The 12,746-nt window shown below is 55.5% G+C and overlaps 1 protein-coding gene across 1 annotated transcript in view; it reads right to left on the reverse strand.

Annotated features, from left to right (window-relative positions):
* Positions 1–12,746, reverse strand: part of DMBT1 (deleted in malignant brain tumors 1) — a 42,105-nt gene that overhangs the window by 3,336 nt on the left and 26,023 nt on the right. The window contains exons 18-36 of the mRNA XM_063406425.1: positions 12,555–12,596; positions 11,793–12,104; positions 11,262–11,384; positions 10,380–10,691; positions 9,905–9,946; positions 8,853–9,164; positions 8,360–8,401; positions 7,598–7,909; positions 7,106–7,147; positions 6,343–6,654; positions 5,811–5,933; positions 4,943–5,254; positions 4,123–4,191; positions 3,671–4,015; positions 3,340–3,381; positions 2,569–2,880; positions 2,076–2,198; positions 566–716; positions 44–255 (exon numbers count right to left, since the gene is read on the reverse strand). Coding sequence (XP_063262495.1) covers positions 44–255; positions 566–716; positions 2,076–2,198; positions 2,569–2,880; positions 3,340–3,381; positions 3,671–4,015; positions 4,123–4,191; positions 4,943–5,254; positions 5,811–5,933; positions 6,343–6,654; positions 7,106–7,147; positions 7,598–7,909; positions 8,360–8,401; positions 8,853–9,164; positions 9,905–9,946; positions 10,380–10,691; positions 11,262–11,384; positions 11,793–12,104; positions 12,555–12,596 — 3,540 coding nt within the window. The remainder of the gene's footprint in view (positions 1–43; positions 256–565; positions 717–2,075; positions 2,199–2,568; positions 2,881–3,339; positions 3,382–3,670; positions 4,016–4,122; positions 4,192–4,942; positions 5,255–5,810; positions 5,934–6,342; positions 6,655–7,105; positions 7,148–7,597; positions 7,910–8,359; positions 8,402–8,852; positions 9,165–9,904; positions 9,947–10,379; positions 10,692–11,261; positions 11,385–11,792; positions 12,105–12,554; positions 12,597–12,746) is intronic.

Consider the following 12,746-nt stretch of genomic DNA (forward strand, 5'->3'; position numbering starts at 1 on the left):
ATAAATAGGCCTGTCTGTTGAGAAACACTGGTCAAGAACTTACTGGTGTTGTGACCTGCTGGAATGGAGGAGTAGTGAGCCTGAAACCCTCTGAAGGAATATCTGGAATCGCTGTGGAAGCGAACACTCATCATGTTTGAAGAGGACACATATGTGGGAAAGGAACCAGAACAGAATCTCCCAAGAAGAGGGGAAGAGTGGAGAGGTCCATCGTAGACTTCAATGTAGTCATACTGGCACGTCCCGCTTTGCATCCTGGTAGAAAAACATCTGCACCTTGTCAAATCCATTTCAGAAACTCTGATTTCTCTGCCTAACATGGGATAGAGTCTTTCAGCATTTAAAGTTTTCTCAGCACAAATTTAATTTGGCTTTTATGCAGCTTTAGCAGAAAATGGTGAGTAAAAAATGCAACAGCAATGGAGATTTTGATCTGGTCTTCCGACTGTGGATGTTGTTGGAAGTATCTTTAAAACTGGGAGGGTTGCCTGTTTCAGGAAGATTTCAAACTTCTCAGGTAAGTTTTGACTTTGATATTTGCCCAGGGAATCAATGTTTTACTTACGCAATATCTCTAAATGTGAGTGTTATACGGAAATTGTTCTCTACTTGTATTTCCCACACGCAGTCAGCGTCGTTTGGATAACTTCCAGGGTAGTTGGGACTCTGCAGCATCCCAGAGGAATCTGAGACTGACCCACCACAAAAATAAGGTGCTGCAGAAAGAAATGGGAAAGAATTTACTTGCAGGAACCTCTGCATGTGCCTCATCCACAACTGTCAAAAGGCAGGTCCCCTGCTGACTGCAGGTGATAGTCTGTAGGAGCCAAATCAAAACTAATATTTGTTTTTGGTTTAGGTTTGCTTTCTAGTTGGATTTGGAATTCCTGCAGCGGTGGAATTCCATCCATGGTGTCAGACTACCCTCTTCAGGCTGGGCTGGTAACACCTGGATGCTTTCTGCCGCTTTTTAGAGTTGAGGTCAATTCTGGGAGGTGTCATGACAGTTGAAATGGAATTACCTTCCTCAACAGACAGCCTCTTATCAGTTACTCTGCTGCTTCTCTTTATTCCCCAAAGGTTTTGGAGGGTAAATAGGTCGAAAGTTTTCTAGAAAACTATAATTTTCTGGTCTCAGACTGAAATAAGCACTTCAGGCTGCAGGGAAAAGTCTAAAGTACAAACATAGCACCAGAAAGCTTTAGTGTTCCTGCCAGCATGAGTGTCATAATTCTTGTTAAACACACAGGTAATCATAAAAGTGTCTTTGTAGGAAGGTGAGCACAAGCTCTGAACATTAATCCTATAGGATGTGACATTTAAAGATGAAAATCCATTTAATATTCTGCTTGAAAAAAATTACTCAGACTTGCAGCAGTATTGTCATAGAGACAAAAGTCGAATTTACAGAAATGTGCAAAAAGGAGACAGACAGACCAAATTAGCAAAGTGAGAAGAGCCACAGAAGAGCATAACCAGCTGCAGGTGTTGAGGTGGCCACTGGAGCTGTGGGTGTGAAGGAGGAAGAGACAAACGTGAGAAGTGCAGCTCGTGAGAAAGGTACTGGGGCCTGGACATGGCCTTGCAATGAGGAACAGAGGGCTAAAATGGCGATCACAGAGAGGAAGGGAAGTGGAAACAGGAGGCCAGGCACAGAGGGCCAAGAGCTCCATAGGAGACCCAGTTGCCTCCACAGCAAGTGATCATACTCTCATTTCTTCGAATCATATCCCAAAACCCAAAGTACATCTAAGAAACAGGTCTGGTACTACCCATGCAGAAATTGAAGGGGTGAAGGCAGAAGGATCCCTGGGCATGTTGCTCCTGGTTGCAGTGAGAGGCAATCCCTCTGCAAAGAGCTTCATTAAAGCAGCAATGGCTGCAGAGTTGCTGCACTCAAAGCACAGCTGCCCCTTTGTCAGCTCTTCCCCATTCTCTCTTTGCATCCTCACTTTAATTGGTGGAGGCCAAACTGGAGAGGCCCAGAGGTGGGAGAGTCCCTGCAGTGCAGTCAGCTCTGGCAAGGGAGATGAGGAGCAGTAGGGAGAGCAGTGGGGAAGAGTGGACAGGCTTACCTGGTGTGCTGCTCTGTGCTGTGGAAGCCGTTGTGGTTGTGGTGGTCACGGGTGCTGGGGTGGACAGCTTGGTTGTGGCAGGGGTTGGTGCTGTGGTGGTCATTTCCAGAGGGGTGGATGTGTCTGTTAGGGAGGTGATGAGTTCAATGACAATGGCCATGAAAAGCAGAGGCGGATGCCTAATGCCAGCAGAGAGGCTGGAGCTCTTTTCTTCCTTTCCCCCATCCCGGCACCAGCCTGATATGTCCCCAGTGCTGCCCCATCCTCCCCGAAGAACAATCCCTCAGTACAGAGCTTTGCCCCATCAGTGGCTGCCAACAGTTGGAATTATGGAGAGCCTGGAGTTCCCTCTCTGTGAGAGAATGGGGTTTTCACATGGCATTGGCTTCAGTCCCAGGCAGCAGAGGACCCCAGCCTTGTCTCTGCCCTGGCCCCACACAAAACCCTCTTAGAATGATCTGCCAAAGACCCAGTGGTCTCAGCTGGCCCCCACCTGCACAGATGACACTGGCATCCTCCACGTGCGCGCAGTTGTGCACGCCCCAGCCGCTGTGCCGGCACATCTGGAGGGAGGGCTCATCCCCGCGGCACTGCACGTCGTCCAGGAAGATGCGGCCGGAGCCCGGCCCAAAGCGGGCATTTCGTGGGGCGTCCACGGGCTGTCCACAGCCCAGCTGCCTGCACACCACGCGGGCATCCTGCAGGTCCCACTGGTCGTCACACACCGTCCCCCAGGCGCTGCCGTCGTACAGCTCCACGCGGCCCTCGCAGCCGTTCCTGCCGCCCGACAGCCGCACGCTGGGCCCTGGCACACGGCACAAGGCAGGGGTTGGGGTCGCTCCAACTCAGCATCCACAGGCCCCACCACCTCCTCTAGTGTTTTGCAGGTTTTGCTACAGTGACCATGATCTGGGGTTGTGCAGAACTAAGGGGATCAGGGGAGGGCAGTGGCTGAAAAAAGATCACTGCAATACAAATGGCAGATGTGACCTCCTCTGGCCCTTGCTGCTGGTGTCCTGAATGAGCTTCCTGGGGACAGAGGTGCTCAAGACCCTGCGTCATGTGCCAAAAAGTCCTTTGCTACCCTTGCATGTGGCCCATTTACTGAGGGGAGCACTCATGCACCCTGGAGATGCCAGGGTCAGAGGGTTCCAGCAGCATTGCGCTGACCAGATTCAGACCTGTTGGACTCCCCTCTTCTCTTTTGTGACCAAGCTGGGATCTTGCATTAAAACTGGGAATAAGCAGGCTGAGCTGGACTTACCACTTGTGAGTGGACTCTGAGCAGGAGGTGGTGGCCGTGGCGCTGCAAAGAAGAAGAGGGAGTGAACAAAAGTGCAGTGAATGCATCAGGCTTCTGGCAAGGTGTGGACATGGATGTGGACATGGTCATGAACATGGAAAGGAACAGCCAGGCTGGAGGATTAAATGGGGAAGATGGTGTGGAGCTCAGTCTCTTCTTTCCCTCCATCCAGACACAAACCTGATGTATCCCCGCGGTCCTGCCCTAAGTGCAGAAATCTGCCATCCATCTGCTCATTGCCAACTCTCTGCTCTGCCCCTGCTGTCCTGAGGGAGATCAGCTGGCCACCCACCTGCACAGATGACACTGGCGTCCTCCACGTGCGCGCAGTTGTGCACGCCCCAGCCGCTGTGCCGGCACATCCGGAGGGAGGGCTCGTCCCCGCGGCACTGCACGTCGTCCAGGAAGATGCGGCCGGAGCCCGGGCCAAAGCGGGCATTTCGTGGGGCGTCGACGGGCTGTCCACAGCCCAGCTGCCTGCACACCACGCGGGCATCCTGCAGGTCCCACTGGTCGTCACACACCGTCCCCCAGGCGCTGCCGTCGTACAGCTCCACGCGGCCCTCGCAGCCGTTCCTGCCGCCCAACAGCCGCACGCTGGGCCCTGGCACACGGCACAAGGCAGGGGCTGGGGTTACTCCAACCCAAAGCACACAGCCCCCACCATCTCCCCTACTGTTTTGCAGGTTTTGTCACAGTGACCATGATCTGGGGTGGTGCAGACCCCGAGGACTAGGAGAGGACAGTGGCTGAGGAAAGACCCTGGGTGTGGAGATGGCACATGTGCTCTGTCTAGGGACCTGCTGCGGGCTGCTGGATCTGCCTGGGGACAGAGGGGCTCAAGACCCTGTGTCATGTACAGAAAAGCCCTTTGCATGTGGCCCATTCACTGAAGGGGACACGCATGCACCCTGGAGATGTCAGAGACAGAGGGGACCAGCAGCCTTGCACCAATCAGAATCAGCCCTTGGACTCCCCTCTTCTCATATTTTGCCAGACTGGAGCTAGCTTTAAAAGTGGGCCTAAACTGGGTGAGCTGGGCTTACCTCTTGTTAGTGGCCATTGAGCAGGAGGGGTTGGCTGGGTGGCTGCAACAAAGAACAGGGAGTGAACAAATGAGTAGCGAGTGCAGCAAGATCATAAAAATGGATTGACATGGACAAGGACATGGGCAGGAACATAGATACAGACATGGACATGGACATGGACATGGACATGGACATGGACATGGACATGGACATGGACATGGACATGGACATGGACGTGGACATGGATGTGGACGTGGGCATGGGCATGGGCATGGGCATGGGCATGGGCATGGACATGAAAATCCAGGCTGTAGGACTAAAAAGGAACAAGATCATGGACGTCTATCCAGCCTTTCCCCCATGCAGACATCAGTGTGATGTAGTCCCAGTCCTGCTCCGTCTTTCCCACACTACAATCTTTCAATCTGCTGTTTGCCACCTTGTCACTCAAACCCATCTCTGCCAAGAGAAGTCAGTGTGCCTCCTTTCAGTGGAGGGACCCAAAAGCCTCCTGAAGGTGTCTGCTGGCCACCCACCTGCACAGATGACACTGGCATCCTCCACGTGCCTGCAGTCATTCACACCCCAGCCGCTGTGCCGGCACATCTGGAGGGAGGGCTCGTCCCCGCGGCACTGCACGTCGTCCAGGAAGATGCGGCCGGAGCCCGGGCCAAAGTGTGCAGTGTCCAGGGCTGCCACGGGCTGTCCACAGCCCAGCTGCCTGCACACCACGCGGGCATCCTGCAGGTCCCACTGGTCGTCACACACCGTCCCCCAGGCGCTGCCATCGTACAGCTCCACGCGGCCCTCGCAGCCGTTCCTGCCGCCCGACAGCCGCACGCTGGGCCCTGGTACACGGCACAAGGCACGAGGATGAGCTCACACCATCCCAGCACTCTGCTGTCCCCACATGGGAGTGTGATAGCTACAACATCCTGCAGAGCTCTTTCACTTATCTGAAATGACCACCTTAATTTTGCTGTTTCAAAAAGGACACACAGAGACCTCTCCTGAATTTCAGAATATTAAAGGCAACATATTTCTTTCCTCCAGCCACATCCCCAGGGCCAGAACATGTCTAGGAAATAGGTCTGGTATGACTTATGCAGGAATTGAAACTGTTAAGGCAGAAGGATTCCTGGGCATGTAGCTCCCTGTATTGCAGTGAGAGGCAATTCCTCTGCAAAGAGTTTCATTGAACCAGCAATGGCTGCAGAGTTGCTGCACTCAAAGCACAGCTGCCCCTTTGTCAGCTCTTACCCATGTTTCCTTGCATCCTCACTTTAGTTTGTGAGGCCCAACTGGAGAGGCCGAGAGGTGGGAGAGTCCCTGCAGTGCAGTCAGCTCTGGTGAGGGAGATGAGGAGCATTAGGGAGAGCAGTGGGGGAGAGTGGACAGGCTTACCTGGTGTGCTGCTCTGTGCTGTGGAAGCCGTTGTGGTTGTGGTGGTCACGGGTGCTGGGGTGGACAGCTTGGTTGTGGCAGGGGTTGGTGCTGTGGTGGTCATTTCCAGAGGGGTGGATGTGTCTGTTAGGGAGGTGATGAGTTCAATGGCAATGGCCATGAAAAGCAGAGCTGGAGGCCTAATGCCAGCAGAGAGGCTGGAGCTCTTTTCTTCCTTTTCCCCCACCCTGGCACCAGCCTGATGCATCCCCAGTGCTGCCCCATCCTCCCCAAAGAACAATCTCTTAATGCAGAGCTTTGCCCCATCAGTGGATGCCAACTGTAGGAATTGTGGAGAGCCTGGAGTTCCCTCTCTGTGAGAGAATGGGGTTTTCACATGGCATTGGCTTCAGTCCCAGGCAGCAGAGGACCCCAGCCGTGTCTCTGTCCTGGCCCCTCCAGGGGAGCTCTGCTTGTCTGTTCCCAGAGGACAGAGACAGAACCATCTAAGAGTGATCTGCCCAAGGCCTTGTGTCCTCTACTGGCCACCCACCTGCACAGATGACACTGGCATCCTCCACGTGCGCGCAGTTGTGCACGCCCCAGCCGCTGTGCCGGCACATCTGGAGGGAGGGCTCGTCCCCGCGGCACTGCACGTCGTCCAGGAAGATGCGGCCGGAGCCCGGGCCAAAGCGGGCATTTCGTGGGGCGTCCACGGGCTGTCCACAGCCCAGCTGCCTGCACACCACGCGAGCATCCTGCAGGTCCCACTGGTCGTCACACACCGTCCCCCAGGCGCTGCCGTCGTACAGCTCCACGCGGCCCTCGCAGCCGTTCCTGCCGCCCGACAGCCGCACGCTGGGCCCTGGCACACGGCACAAGGCACAGGGACAGGTTTCCACCAGCTCTGCACCCGTAGCCCTCAACGTTCCTACTCCTTTGTGGATTTTGCCACAGTGACCATGGGCTGGAGTAGTGCAGACCCAAAAGGGACTGGGGGAGGATTCTAACTGAGGACAGACTCCAGGCATACACAGAAAAGTCTAGCCCTGTCCAGGCACTTGTTGGTGTCCTGTTGGAGCCTGGGTGCAGAAGTCCTTGATACCCTGAGGCATTTCCACAATAACTCTTTGGAACCCTTGGGTGTGAACCAACCCCAATGGCCACCATTTGAGCACCCTGGGGTTGTCATGGGCCAAGGGGATCAGCAGCCTTGCACTGAGCAGGATCAGCACTATTGGACTCCCTTCTTCTCACTTTGTGCCAGGCTGGGCCTCACTTTTAAACTGGGCATAAGCTGGGTGAGCAGGACTTACCCGTTGTGAGTGGCCATTGAGGAGGAGCGGTTGGATTGGCAGCTGCAATAAGAAGAGGGAGTGAACAAAAGCGTATTGAGGCTTGTGGCAGTGTATGGACTTGGATGTGGACATGGTCATGTACATGGACATCAAAATTTGGGCTGTAGGACTACAGGTGGAAGAGAGTTTGTTTCCTGAATTTCCCCAATTCTGATACTAGCTGGACTTTTCCCCAGTTCTGTGCCACCCTCCCCAAAGAACAATCCCACCTTCCTGCTCTTTGCTCCCTCATTTAGCCTCTAAAGCGTGAAATGTAGAAAAGCCAGTGTGCCCCTCTCTGTGTAAAAATTTGTCTTTTGCAATGCACAGCCTTCAGCCCCAGGTGGAAGGAGACCCCGGCATTGCCTCTGCTCTGGCCATACCAGGGGAACTCAGCTGTTCCCAGAGGACAGACCCAGAATCTTCTTACAATGCTGTGCAAAGGTGTTGTGTCCTCTGCTAGCCACCCACCTGCACAGATGACACTGGCATCCTCCACGTGCGCGCAGTTGTGCACGCCCCAGCCGCTGTGCCGGCACATCTGGAGGGAGGGCTCGTCCCCGCGGCACTGCACGTCGTCCAGGAAGATGCGGCCGGAGCCCGGGCCAAAGCGGGCATTTCGTGGGGCGTCGACGGGCTGTCCACAGCCCAGCTGCCTGCACACCACGCGGGCATCCTGCAGGTCCCACTGGTCGTCACACACCGTCCCCCAGGCGCTGCCGTCGTACAGCTCCACGCGGCCCTCGCAGCCGTTCCTGCCGCCCGACAGCCGCACGCTGGGCCCTGGCACACGGCACAAGGCACAGGGACAGGTTTCCACCAGCTCTGCACCCGTAGCCCTCAGCGTCCCAACTGCTTTGTGGGTTTGGCCACAGTGACCATGGGCTGGAGTAATGCAGACCCAAAAGGGACTGGGGGAGGATTCTAACTGAGGACAGACTCCAGGCATACACAGAAAAGTCTAGCCCTGTCCAGGCACTTGTTGGTGTCCTGTTGGAGCCTGGGTGCAGAAGTCCTTGATACCCTGAGGCATTTCCACAATAACTCTTTGGAATCCTTGGGTGTGAAAAACACCTTTGGCCACCATTTGAGCACCCTGGGGTTGTCATGGGCCAAGGGGATCAGCAGCCTTGCACTGAGCAGGATCAGCACTATTGGACTCCCTTCTTCTCACTTTGTGCCAGGCTGGGCCTCACTTTTAAACTGGGCATAAGTTGGGTGAGCAGGACCTACCTGTTGTGAGTGGCCATTGAGTAGGAGTGGTTGGATTGGCAGCTGCAAAGAAGAAGAGGAAGTGAACAAAAGCGTAGTGAGGCTTGTGGCAGTGTATGGACTTGGATGTGGACATGGTCATGTACATGGACATCAAAATTTGGGCTGTAGGACTACAGGAGGAAGAGAGCTTGGGTCCTGCCTTTCCCTCTGTTCTCATACTAGCCAGACTGTCCCCAGTCCTGCCCCATCCTCCCCAAAGAACAATCCCACCTTCCTGCTCTTTGCCCCCTCATTTTGCCTCTAAAGTGGGAAGTGTAGAAAATCCAGTGTGCCCCTCTCTGTGTAAAAATGTGTCTTTTGCAGTGCACAGGCTTCAGCCCCAGGTGGAAGAAGACTTCGGCCTTGCCTCTGCAATGGCTTTAGCAGGGGAACACAGCTGTTCCCAGAGGACAGACCCGGAATCTTCTTACAATGCTGTGCAAAGGTGTTGTGTCCTCTGCCGGCCACCCACCTGCACAGATGACACTGGCATCCTCCACGTGCGCGCAGTTGTGCACGCCCCAGCCGCTGTGCCGGCACATCTGGAGGGAGGGCTCGTCCCCGCGGCACTGCACGTCGTCCAGGAAGATGCGGCCGGAGCCCGGGCCAAAGCGGGCATTTTGGGGAGCATCCACGGGCTGTCCACAGCCCAGCTGCCTGCACACCACGCGGGCATCCTGCAGGTCCCACTGGTCGTCACACACCGTCCCCCAGGCGCTGCCGTCGTACAGCTCCACGCGGCCCTCGCAGCCGTTCCTGCCGCCCGACAGCCGCACGCTGGGCCCTGGCACACGGCACAACATCAGGTTTCCAACAGCCCAGCATCCACAGCTCCCACCTCCACAAATGTTTTGGAGATTTTGCTGCAGTGATTTTGATTTGAGGTGGTGCAGACCTCAAGGGACCGAGTAAGGGGAGTGAAAGAGCAAAGACCCCAGGGTGTGGAAGGCTGATGCATAATGAGCAAGGATCTGCTGGGGAATCCCCTGAGAACGCCCTGGGGGTTTTAAGAGCTGCCTGGGGCATGGGGGCACTTTCCAAAAGGCTGTTTTTGCACACTATGATCATCCCCTGAGGAGTACCACTCCTACACCTTCCAGAGCTCTGAGGCTATGGGCCCTGACAGAGTATCCACAAGGGACTGCCCACCTCTGTTTGATGAGTGAAGAGCAGCAGCTGTGACCTGGCATTAGGACAGATACCTGTGTCTTGGGCTGGCCTGGCAAGCACATGGGCTTGAGAGAAGGGATTGGCCTCATCCACGTGGCCCTTGCTGCCCCACAGCCAGGAGCCATGGTGTGGCAGGGCAGGGTTTGGACTGGGCACCAGTGCAGCTGCCATTCTGCAGAGGCTCAGATCCTGCCTGGCAGAAGGTCTCAAATGACAAGAGCCTTTGCCATGGGCAGAAGGGACCAGCAACATTGCAGTGAGCAGGCTCAGCCCAGCAGGCCCTCTGTCCTCTGCTCTTGTGCCAGGATGGGGCTCAGAATTAAACTGGAAATCTGCTGGGTGTGAAGGAATTACCTGTTGTGTATGGCCATTGAGCAGGAGAGGTTGGATTGGCAGCTGCAAGGAAAAAGATGGAGTGAATGAAAGAGTAGAAAAGGGTGCAAACTTGTGGCAGTGGATAGACATGGAAATTCTAGGCTCAAGGAATATAGGGAGGAAAGGGCATGGAAGTCCTGCTGTTGACCTGTCCATACGTGTCCAGTATGGACACGCCAGCCTGACGTGTCCCCAGTACAATCCATGCTGTGATCACACAAACCTGCTCTTTGCAACCACATGGAGCACCTACACCTGTGAGACTGCAGAGCCTGTCCTGACCCCTCTGTGCAAAAATGGGGATTTTACATGACACGTATTTCAGCACCAGGCAGCAGAAGTCCCCAGGCTCTCCTCTCTGCCCTGTCTCTGCATGGCTGCTTCGCACAGAGGACACCAGAACTGTGTTGGGTGTGAGCTGCAGGAGAGATGAAGGTGTCTGCTGGCCACCCACCTGCACAGATGACACTGGCATCCTCCACGTGCCTGCAGTCGTTCACACCCCAGCCGCTGTGCCGGCACATCTGGAGGGAGGGCTCGTCCCCGCGGCACTGCACGTCGTCCAGGAAGATGCGGCCAGAGCCCGGCCCAAAGTGTGCAGTGTCCAGGGCTGCCACGGGCTGTCCACAGCCCAGCTGCCTGCACACCACGCGGGCATCCTGCAGGTCCCACTGGTCGTCACACACCGTCCCCCAGGCGCTGCCGTCGTACAGCTCCACGCGGCCCTCGCAGCCGTTCCTGCCGCCCGACAGCCGCACGCTGGGCCCTGGCACACGGCACAAGGCACGAGGATGAGCTCACACCATCCCAGCACTCTGCTGTCCCCACATGGGAGTGTGATTCCTACAACATCCTGCAGAGCTCTTTCACTCATCTGAAATGGCCACCTTAACTTTGCTGTTTCACATAGGACCACTATGCACACTGAATAACTCTCTTGATTTTCAAAATCTTAAAGGAAGCATCTTTCTTTCCTCCAGCCACATCCCCATGTTCCTAGAATATGTCTAGGAAATAGCTCTGGCATGACTCATGAAGGAAATGAGGCTGTTAAGGCAGAAGGATCCCTGGGCATGTTGCTCCCTGTATTGCAGTGAGAGGCAATCCCTCTGCAAAGAGTTTCATTGAACCAGCAATGGCTGCAGAGCTCCTGCAATCAAAGCACAGCTGTCCCTTTGCCAGCTCTTCCCCATTCTCTCTTTGCATCCTCACTTTAAGTTTGTGCAGGCCCAACTGGAGAGGCCCAGAGGTGGGAGAGTCCCTGCAGTGCAGTCAGCTCTGGTGAGGGAGATGAGGAGCAGTAGGGAGAGCAGTGGGGGAGAGTGGACAGGCTTACCTGGTGTGCTGCTCTGTGCTGTGGAAGCCGTGGCGGTTGTGTTGGTCACGGGTGCTGGGGTGGACAGCTTGGTTGTGGCAGGGGTTGGTGGTGTGGTGGTCATTTGCAGAGGGGTGGATGTCTCTGTTGGGGAGGTGATGAATTCAATGGCAATGGCCTTGAAAAGCAGAGCTGGAGGCCTAATGCCAGCAGAGAGGCTGGAGCTCTTCTCTTCCTTTCCCCCATTCTGGCACCAGCCTGACGCATCCCCAGTCCTGCCCCATCCTCCCGAAGGAAGAATCCCTCCATCCAGAGCTTTGCGCTATCAGTGGATGCCAACAGTTGGAATTATGGAGAGCCTGGAGTTCCCTCTGTGTGAGAGAATGGGGTTTTCACATGGCATTGGCTTCAGTCCCAGGCAGCAGAGGACCCCAGCCATGTCTCTGTCCTCGCCCTACCAAGGGAGCTCTGCTTGTCTGTTCCCAGAGGAGAGAGAAAGAACCATCTCAGAGTGATCTGCCCAAGACCTTGTGTCCTCTGCTGGCCACCCACCTGCACAGATGACACTGGCATCCTCCACGTGCGCGCAGTTGTGCACGCCCCAGCCGCTGTGCCGGCACATCCGGAGGGAGGGCTCGTCCCCACGGCACTGCACGTCGTCCAGGAAGATACGGCCGGAGCCCGGGCCAAAGCGGGCATTTCGTGGGGCGTCCACGGGCTGTCCACAGCCCAGCTGCCTGCACACCACGCGGGCATCCTGCAGGTCCCACTGGTCGTCACACACCGTCCCCCAGGCGCTGCCGTCGTACAGCTCCACGCGGCCCTCGCAGCCGTTCCTGCCGCCCGACAGCCGCACGCTGGGCCCTGGTACACGGCACAAGGCACAGGGACAGGGTTCCACCAGCTCTGCACCCGTAGCCCTCAGCCTCCCAACTGCTTTGTGGGTTTGGCCACAGTGACCATTGGCTGGAGTAATGCAGACCCAAAAGGGACTGGGGGAGGATTCTAACTGAGGACAGACTCCAGGCATACACAGAAAAGTCTAGCCCTGTACAGGCACTTGTTGGTGTACTGTTGGAGCCTGGTTGCAGAAGTCCTTGATACCCTGAGGCATTTCCACAGTAACGTTTTGGAATCCTTGCATGTGAAAAACACCATTGGCCACCATTTGAGCACCCTGGGGTTGTCATGGGCCAAGGAGATCAGCAGCCTTGCACTGAGCAGGATCAGCACTATTGGTCTCCCTTCTTCTCACTTTGTGCCAAGCTGGGCCTCACTTTTAAACTGGGCATAAGTTGGGTGAGCCAGACTTACCTGTTGTGAGTGGCCATTGAGTAGGAGTGGTTGGATTGGCAGCTGCAAAGAAGAAGAGGGAGTGAACAAAAACGTAGTGAGGCTTGTGGCAGTGTATGGACTTGGATGTGGACATGGTCATGTACATGGACATCAAAATTTGGGCTGTAGGACTACAGGAGGAAGAGAGCTTGGGTCCTGCCTTTCCCTCTG

The sequence above is a fragment of the Prinia subflava genome, chromosome 9 (genome assembly GCF_021018805.1).
Source record: "Prinia subflava isolate CZ2003 ecotype Zambia chromosome 9, Cam_Psub_1.2, whole genome shotgun sequence".
Taxonomy (NCBI): Eukaryota; Metazoa; Chordata; class Aves; order Passeriformes; family Cisticolidae; genus Prinia; species Prinia subflava.